The sequence below is a fragment of the Patagioenas fasciata genome, chromosome 8 (assembly GCF_037038585.1).
Source record: "Patagioenas fasciata isolate bPatFas1 chromosome 8, bPatFas1.hap1, whole genome shotgun sequence".
NCBI classification, from domain to species: domain Eukaryota; kingdom Metazoa; phylum Chordata; class Aves; order Columbiformes; family Columbidae; genus Patagioenas; species Patagioenas fasciata.
This window is the reverse complement of record NC_092527.1, coordinates 26131732-26139998: the sequence shown is the minus strand read 5'-3', so window position 1 is coordinate 26139998 and position 8267 is coordinate 26131732. Positions and strand designations below refer to the sequence as shown.

At 53.4% G+C, this 8267-nt stretch overlaps 1 protein-coding gene across 1 annotated transcript; it reads left to right on the top strand.

The window, feature by feature from the left end:
* Positions 1 to 1705: 1705 nt before the first annotated feature.
* HHEX (hematopoietically expressed homeobox) lies at positions 1706 to 7641 on the top strand. The gene is made up of 4 exons (XM_065843961.2): positions 1706 to 2729; positions 4290 to 4468; positions 4678 to 4728; positions 6388 to 7641. Exons 1-4 carry the CDS (start codon positions 2348 to 2350, stop codon positions 6616 to 6618), a joined length of 843 nt encoding a protein of 280 aa, XP_065700033.1. The 5' UTR covers positions 1706 to 2347; the 3' UTR covers positions 6619 to 7641.
* The last annotated feature ends 626 nt before the right edge of the window (positions 7642 to 8267 follow it).

Below are 8267 nucleotides of genomic sequence, written 5' to 3'. Positions count from 1 at the left end.
AAGCTACATTATCTTCCTCACAATAGAAACTACAAACAAAACGTATTTTCCAAAAGAAAGGGAAAAGGTTTTATTTAATCCAGAAAATAATTAAACTCTCATGTATTTTTATTGGGTTTAGTATCCAGCAGAGTGAAAATATTGAAACTCCAAGACCCCTTGCATTAAAAAGTCACAACTGTTCTATTTTATTAGTTCTGACTGTGTGAAAAAAATTATAAGGACAACATTGAAAAAATCCGGGTTTTAGAGCCCCGAATGGCCATAAAAACAATAAAATCAACTATAAAACCTGCACTAGTGATATTAAAAAATTATGTAGTTCAATAAATGTGACATTTCATGAATGCGAATTTAATAGTCTCCAACCCGTGGAAGGAGGAAGGCTGAAGTCTAACAATTGAATTTGAAAGGGGCGGTGCTGTAAAGCTGCAAAATTAAGTGCTTCATTTTTCTTGTTAGGGATTATGCAGTGGTAGTGGAATGTAATAACTGTGCCATTAAAACTTCCTTTTAACAAGGCCTATTGCTTGTATAAAACTCAGAAAAGAATAATCTCTTCCTCTATTTATTTGTTTTCCAATAATACAGCAAAACATTTTTTTTTTCTTTTTCCTTAAACTTGTTCTCAGGATTTTGAATCGACAGCTTGTAAAATATTGTGGGGGCCCTCCATACTGCTGCCTTGTATCATGCACATCGTTATTCCAGGGGGCAACGGGTCATCGGTTTACTGTACATTTATTAAGTAAATCAAGCTGCAAATCCAACACTTCCAGATGAAAACATTAGCTAAACCCCTTGGAAAGAGCAATGCCTGGGAGACTGAGCACAGAGAGAAAAAATAATCAAAACTGTTAGCTCGCTTTACGTGTACCTGATATTTACAAGACACAAGACCACGCTTTAAAGGTGAGTTTTGGCATGTGTTAACAATGTAAAGAAAAAAACCCAACCTCCCTGTATTATTAAAAATATATATATTTCCATTTCACCAACACCCTTTCGCCTTGCTCTGAGCCTCTTATTTATTAAGATCTTTGTGGGTTTCAACTGGAGACTTTTTTTTTTAAAAAAAAAAAAGGCTAAGCCAGCACCTGCTATTTCTTAACAGCTTCCCGTGCTCGCTGTCAGCGCGGAGGCGTATGAGGGAGACGGGCGACCCGGCGGGATCCGCGGACACGCAGGGGGCACCTGCCGTCGCCGTTCCTACAGAAGGGGGGAAGGCGGCGCCACCCGCTGCCGTCGGAGCGAGTCCCTGGGTGGGTGACGGGCCGCGGGGAAGCCAGGGGTCGCCACCCCCTTTCTTCCTCCCCCCACCAGTCCGGCCGGGAGCGGGAGCCGGCGGCGCCCGGACGGAACGCACGTCCCTCCCCGAGGGCGGCAGGGCAGGAGAAGACACCGAGCGGGTTCTTAAAAATTAAATCGATAGTGCCCAGGTGGCGCTGCTCAGGCCGCCGCGCCGCCTTCCCCCCTGGGGCTGCCGGGAACGGTTCCCCAGCGCCGCGGAGTACCCATCTGGGGGCGGCTGTCCCCGTTTACCGGCCAGCGCTGACCGTCGGTGCCCGGTGGGGCGAGGAGCTGTTCGGCATGATTTCCTGCTCCGCGCCTCGCCGGTCGCTCGGGTCTGTCCGTGTTCTACACGGCCGCTCCGCCCACGCGCGGCCTCTGCTCCGCTACCGCGCTCCCCCGCCCCTTGCCCTGTCCGCACAGCCAGGCGGAGCACCCGCGAGGACCCTTCCAAAGGCTCCCGGCGCATAGCGAACTCCGGAGGGGGGTGACGGGGTCCGCGCAACCTCTTTCTCCGCCTGCTCCCTCAGTCCGGGGCCGAGGCACTCTGGAGTGGTCAGCGCTCTCCCTCGTAGGGAACCCCGAAATCTGGGTAACGCTGTGCCATTCGCGAGTAGAGGAGCTGGAGCCGGTGAGGGCAGCGCGGCGCTCCCTGCCCAGTGCCGTCGGACCCCCGCTCCGTACCCTCAGACTCCCTGCGCGGCGCCGCCGGGGCGCGGGCAGGCTGCGGGTCGCGCTCCGCTGCCTGGGCTCCCCCGGGTTGCGGCGGTGGTTGATTGGCGCCGCGGGGAGTTTGCTCGGGAAGGCGGGGGGAGAGTTTGCCGGCGGGGGGTGGTTTCCCCCTTCCCTGACCGGGCTCATTGGCTAGACGGAGCCGTGGCAGGAAGGGGACAGAGACCACGCGAGCTCCGCCCCGCACCAATAGAAACCTATCGAAGGGTAACCCGAGCCCAGAGAAACCCGCGGCGGCGGTGCCAGTACCCAGCCGCCGCGGTCGGGACCGGCTTTCTGCAGGGGCGGTCGGGGGCGCAGGGGGTGCGCGGGCGGCGGCCGCGCCATGCAGTACCAGCCGCCGGGCGCGTCGCCGGCGGCAGCCCTGGGCGTCGGCGTCCCGCTGTACGCGCCCACGCCGCTGCTCCAGCCCGCGCACCCCACGCCCTTCTACATCGAGGACATCCTGGGCCGCGGCCCCGCCGCCGCCCCGGCCCCCCACTCCTTGCCCGCCCCGCCGCCGCCGACGCTGCCGTCGCCCAACTCCTCCTTCACCAGCCTGGTGTCCCCGTATCGGACCCCCATCTACGAGCCGACCCCCATCCACCCGGCCTTCTCCCACCACCTCGCCGCTACCTACGGCACCGGCGCCTACGCCGGGCCCCTCTACTCCTTTCCCCGCGCCGTCGGCGACTACGCGCACGCCCTGATCCGGCAGGACCCCCTGGGTAAGACATCCCCCCCCCCACCTCCCGCTGCCGCCGCGCCGCTCTCATCTCGTCCCCGTCCCGCCGTCGGGGGCAGGGGTGGAATGAGACAGTGGCTGAAGTTTGCCCCTCTGCTTCTCCGCGCTCCCTCTGTCGCCCTCCGGCTCCTGTCTGATTTACAGTAAAGACACGGCGCGTTCCGGCGCTGGCAGCGAGACCACAGTGCGCGGCCGCGGTGACTCAGATTTGTTTTCCTTCAACCAAGTGACTCTGAGAGTGTCCTTAGTAATGTCGCGTGTGGTTTTGGTGGGGAGTTTTAATTGTGCTAGGAGATCGCATGGCAGATCTCACCCTTTTCCTGCGGATGACTTGAAAAACAGTCAGGAGATCGGCGCCGCTCGCCGGGGCCCCCATGGCTCCTCAGTGGGTCGGGTCGGGTGGGGCCGGAGCCCTGGCAGCCCCTTGTCGCCCGCGGTCGCTGGAAGCGTCCCTGCTGCGGGGGCTGAGCCCCGCGCCCGGGCTGCAGCACTTGTTCTTAGTGATTGCAAAACTGGCCCTGACTCACCACATTTGTGCAGTGAAAGAGGCTGACCCTTTCCGTTCATACAGGAAACCTTGAGCTCTCGATAGGAGTAAATCTGGTTTCAGAAGCTGTTAAGTGTTTTCCTGGCCGCCTGAAGCAGGCTCTTCCCCGGGAGTCGTGCACATTGCTGATTACTTTATCGACATCCTCAATACAGACAAATTCAGGAAACACTCGACTTCTGATAGCCGGGATCCGTTTTTCTGATATTGTTCATTTCCTCTGTGTGGGATGTGACTTTATGACAGCTAAAATAACCAGTTGCTTCCTATTTTTTGTGTCTGTTTTGCACCAGAATTACTAAAGCCTGACGCAAGCAAAATCTTGAAAAACAATGCAGCAAATTTCAAAGGGTGCAAGCAGCAAGACAGAAAGACAAACAGAGTGACTCAGTGGCACTGGCCAGAGCCTCCGGCCCCGGGACTCGGCAGCGGGGCTGGCCCGCGACGTGTCACTGCCCGCACCTCCGGGCCCCGCACCGCTGCCCCGAGCCCGGGGCTGAGCCTGGCGGGCACCCCGTGGCTACGGGCGCGCAAGCCCTTAGCCGCGGCTGGGGGGCTTGGGCCCCTCTTGCCCGAAGCGAGTGCGGGCAACGTCCCTGCTCTGCGCGGGGACCCGAGCAGTGGTGCAGAGAAAGGGAGACGGTTTCTCTGGGCCATCGCACTGAAAGAGCAGAAGGAAGCAAAGGTGGTGGTTTGTTTTTGGTTGTTTTTTTTTTTTTGTCTCTTTGCGAGATAGACCAACAGGAAACACATTGACGGAAATGTTGCCAAAGCCCGTAGAGTGGCTCTAACTGGTCCCTCTGTTCCGCAGAGGTGAAAAATCAGAGGGGGCGAAATATCAGACTAGGAACTGGGGGCAATAAAACCAAGCGAAGGAAATTAGCGGGCCCTGGACTCGGCGCATCTCCAGGCCCGGGCTCAGGCAGGGGCCGGGGCTCCCCAGGCACGCGTGTCCGCGGCCGGCCGATAACGCTCGGCGTGTGCCTTTCTTTGAAGGGAAGCCGCTGCTATGGAGCCCCTTCATCCAGCGGCCGCTGCACAAGAGGAAAGGGGGGCAGGTCCGCTTCTCCAACGACCAGACCATCGAGCTGGAGAAGAAGTTTGAGACACAAAAATACCTCTCTCCGCCGGAGAGGAAGCGGCTGGCAAAGATGCTGCAGCTCAGCGAGAGACAGGTGAGGCCGTGCCCGCACCCCGGGGAACCGCACCCCATCCCTGGACAGCCTCCGCTATGCGGCTGCTGTTGGCGCATCGGCCCTGGAGACCCGGCCGGCTTGGGGTGGAGGGAGTTTGGCTCTTGCTTTCTTCTTGTGGCTCGGGTACGGCTCCTGGCGCTTACCGGCTCCAAGACTACACTGTGCCTTCTCTCGTTGTCGTTGCTCAGGTCAAAACGTGGTTTCAGAATCGCCGAGCCAAATGGAGGCGTCTAAAGCAGGTATGGGGATGTTTCCGTTTCTATAGAAATAAGTATTTTAATTGTCTTATCTTGTGCCGTGCTCGCCTATTCCAGGTTGTATGCAGAAGTCATCTGAAAGGCTGTTTAACCTCTTCACCTTGATTAAAAAGACAAATAATCATGCTGGAATCAATGAGGGCTCGTTCAGGCAGCACTAACGTTAAAAGCTCCTAATGTGGTTCCTATATCAATTATGCCCAGCTTTCACACACTGCCTATTAAAACTCCACGGTAATTGTTTTGTAAACCCATATGTTGTTTAGCCAATTAACGTGAAGAAGATAAGTCATTGTCAGTAAATTACTTAGGCAGTTGTTTTGGAGAAGAATATTTACTGGTCTTTTAAACCACCCTCTCTTAATAAACACAAGTCGATTTATTCTGCAAATGTTGAGAGAGGCAGGTACAAACGCCTTGCTTGTTTGGAGGAGCTACATGGAAAATTGAGTAGCTTTTACTTTTATTTACAAATAGTTACAGCATATGAGGCTGAGAGGTTTAAGCATTTTCCCTCCCCTGAGAAATGGTGCTCAAACAGGTGAATATATTTTTTCATGATCCAGAGGGCCCAATCCTGCCCAGCTAGGCCAGATGAAGGCCCTTGGCTCAAAGGTTTGTGAAAAATCCCTGCATTGTGGCCTGAATCTGGCTTCAGGAAGCATGGCATAGACAGCTGAGTTTTACTGGTAAATCAGCCTCTCAATATAAAAATAATAAAAAAGGAAAACTAATCACAGTGCAACACTCTAGAGGTATTTGTTCTGCGATCTTCTCCCGGGTTTGACTCATACTTCAGTTGACTTTTTTAATCCCTCTTCCCTGGCAAGAGATGGGCTGGGTCCATGATGGTGCCTCCTCGGCAGGGCCCGGCCTGCGCCACAGTGTCCAGAGAGCTCGCTTGGGATCTCAGCCATTTTAAGTCATTTCCTCCTTTTCATTCAGTTGCATCTATTTCTCTGAGCCCGCACGGTTATGAGTACGTGTCTCTGCGTGCTTTCTCTTTGCTGAGAGTATCATTTCATGCCCCCTAAGGGGACCGGGCTTCCCAGACAGCTGCCAATGCAGGGCTACTCCTGCCTTCGAAAAGGGATTTTTATTTTGTTTTGTTTTGTTTTTAATGGTGAGTTTTTTAATGTTGAATTTTAGCTTAATTAGTCATTTTTTCACGTTTGCTTTCAGGCCACTGATGGATTTGGCCTCCCTCCTTTTACTGTTGGGTGTAATTAAAGAAAGATCAGGGCAGGAGGAAGCTGTATATCGGTGTTTGTAGACTCATAATAAACATTTGCTTTGCTTAAGACAAAAGTTCAGAGGTTCCTGGGCTCCGGCAGCTCCTGAGTCTTTTGAAGTGGCTGCGATAACCATCACCAAGGAGCCTTATTCACGGCAGCAGCCCCTGTGGCTGCTGGGGAGTGGGATCAGAGCCGAGACCCTATGTGCAGCTGAGCCCTTTTCCGGCCCTGGCCCACTCAGGCAGGTTTATAGGCAGGAGGGCCTGGGAGATAGTGGGACACCTGCCTTTTCCTGCAAGGTCTGGAGAAACCCAAGGTGGTTTTCCCATCGAGCACAGCTGGGATTCCCAGGCCTTCTGGCTTCGTGCCCCATATTCCTGTATAAAGCAGGCTTCTTTCATTGCAGGAAAACCCTCAGGCCACCAAAAAAGAAGTAGAAGGTGCTGACAGTCACAGTGACCAAAGGCCGGAGAACTGCCCGACTCCAGAGCAGAAGGGTAAGGAGGTCTCCCTGGATGGCTCTCAGTACACCCCCTCACCAGCCTCACAGGAGGACCTGGAGTCAGACGTCTCTGACGACTCCGATCAAGAAGTGGACATTGAAGGTGATAAAGGCTACTACAATTCTACCCACTAATGGCCTCATGTGAAGAGTGGACCCTAACTCAGCTTGCACTTTACCAAGGGCTGGTTTGGAAGGATATTATGCTACAGGAGAAAACTTTCACCATTCCACTGAAAAATACCCAAACAAACAACAAAAAAACCACACCACCAAATAGACTCATTTTATAATAAGCAGAGAAAGATATATTTTCTGCACAGTCCATTTTCGGCAGTTCTCTGATTTGGTTTAAGGAACATGGTTTGTATTATTTGTAAAATGTATTTGTACATTAATTGATGTTCTGACTGGAATATGATACTGCACCCTGTTCTTACTCACAGGAGGTCTGAATCAGCTGCTGTTAGTGATCAGGCAAAGCTCCTCTCTGTGTAGTGTGGAAGTGAGTATGGACTGCAGGACTAAAGCCTTTGTATGTGTAAACCAATATAGTTTAAATAGATTAATTTAAACGCCCTTTGCAAGCAGAGAAACGTTCTGCGAAATATGGAGGGATTTGATATCCCAAGAAGTGCCTTACGCTCACACCCTTTTACCTGCTGCGGTGTTCTCCTCTGAGACATCCCTCCATTCATGAGGTAGCCTCTTTGGAGAGATTCATTTTTGCTCTTGTTTGAGATGAAATGTGCCTTCTCAGATTTTTGAGGACTTTTCCCCACAGTCTTGATGGTTCAATATACAGGAAAAAAAAAAAAAACCACCATATTTTTCTCCTTTAAAATCTCTAGCACTGTTTTTTACAGATTTCATACTTGAGAAGAAAATGTGGGGAGTGATAGCCCCGTGGTGCAGGAAAGAAAACGGCATCAGCTGTGGGGGATGAGGCACACAGCTGTGGGAAGATAACGCCTAATTGTATACATATCTGCTTCTGTACATACTAGTTTTCTTTAAAAGTCTTATGGTTTTATACCTCACATTGTTCATATTTTGTACATATTTGTTCCATGTTTAAAAACAAACAAACAAAAACCCCAAACCTGGTATTTAATTTTTGATGGACTTGTCTGTGAAATAAAACTAAACTGCACCAGCCGCCACACTGGCTGTTCAGTTACTGGCAGGGGAAATCCCAAACTTTCCCGTCTCCAGCAATGGCCCATGTGTGCTGTAATCGGGCTTTTTCCCTCCGGTACCGTGCCGGTCACCGATCACGCTGCAGCCTTCTGGGCGCCCTCGGGTTGCGGGGATCTCGCATGGGCTCATTGCATATTTTTTTGCTATTTTCACCTTGCCACCTCACGTTTCGGTTTTGCCTATATCCGTGCCCGCACGGGAAAACTCTCTGGCGGGAGGAGGAAAGCGTGGTCTGCGAGCTGCGGCTGGAAGCTTCGATGTTTACCCCCGAGCCGCCCCGAGCCGGGGCGGGGGGAGCCCGCGAGGGCTGGAGGAGGAGTGGGGCTGGCGGTACCTGCTCGGGGCCGGGCATCGACCCCAGCCCGGGCAGCCGCTGACCCGCCTGAGTCAACAGTGGTTATTAATCGGCCTTTCTCCGAAATGATGCTCGCCCGTGGGCACGGGAATGCGCACAGAACCCGGGGGTGCGGGGAAATGCCCCCGGGACCGGGCATTCCAGCGGAGACACCCGCGCGGTTCAGCCCGCACCGTCCACGTCTTCCCTCCCGCCCCCGGACGCCGCAGAGGCCACTCGGGGGAGAGAG

Coding starts and splice junctions, on each gene's coding strand:
- HHEX (XM_065843961.2), top strand. CDS start 2,348: ATGCAGTACCAGCCGCCGGGCGCGTCGCCGGCGGCAGCCCTGGGCGTC. Junction 4,469..4,677: donor TGCAGCTCAGCGAGAGACAG/GTGAGGCCGTGC, acceptor GTCGTTGCTCAG/GTCAAAACGTGGTTTCAGAA. Junction 4,729..6,387: donor AATGGAGGCGTCTAAAGCAG/GTATGGGGATGT, acceptor CTTTCATTGCAG/GAAAACCCTCAGGCCACCAA.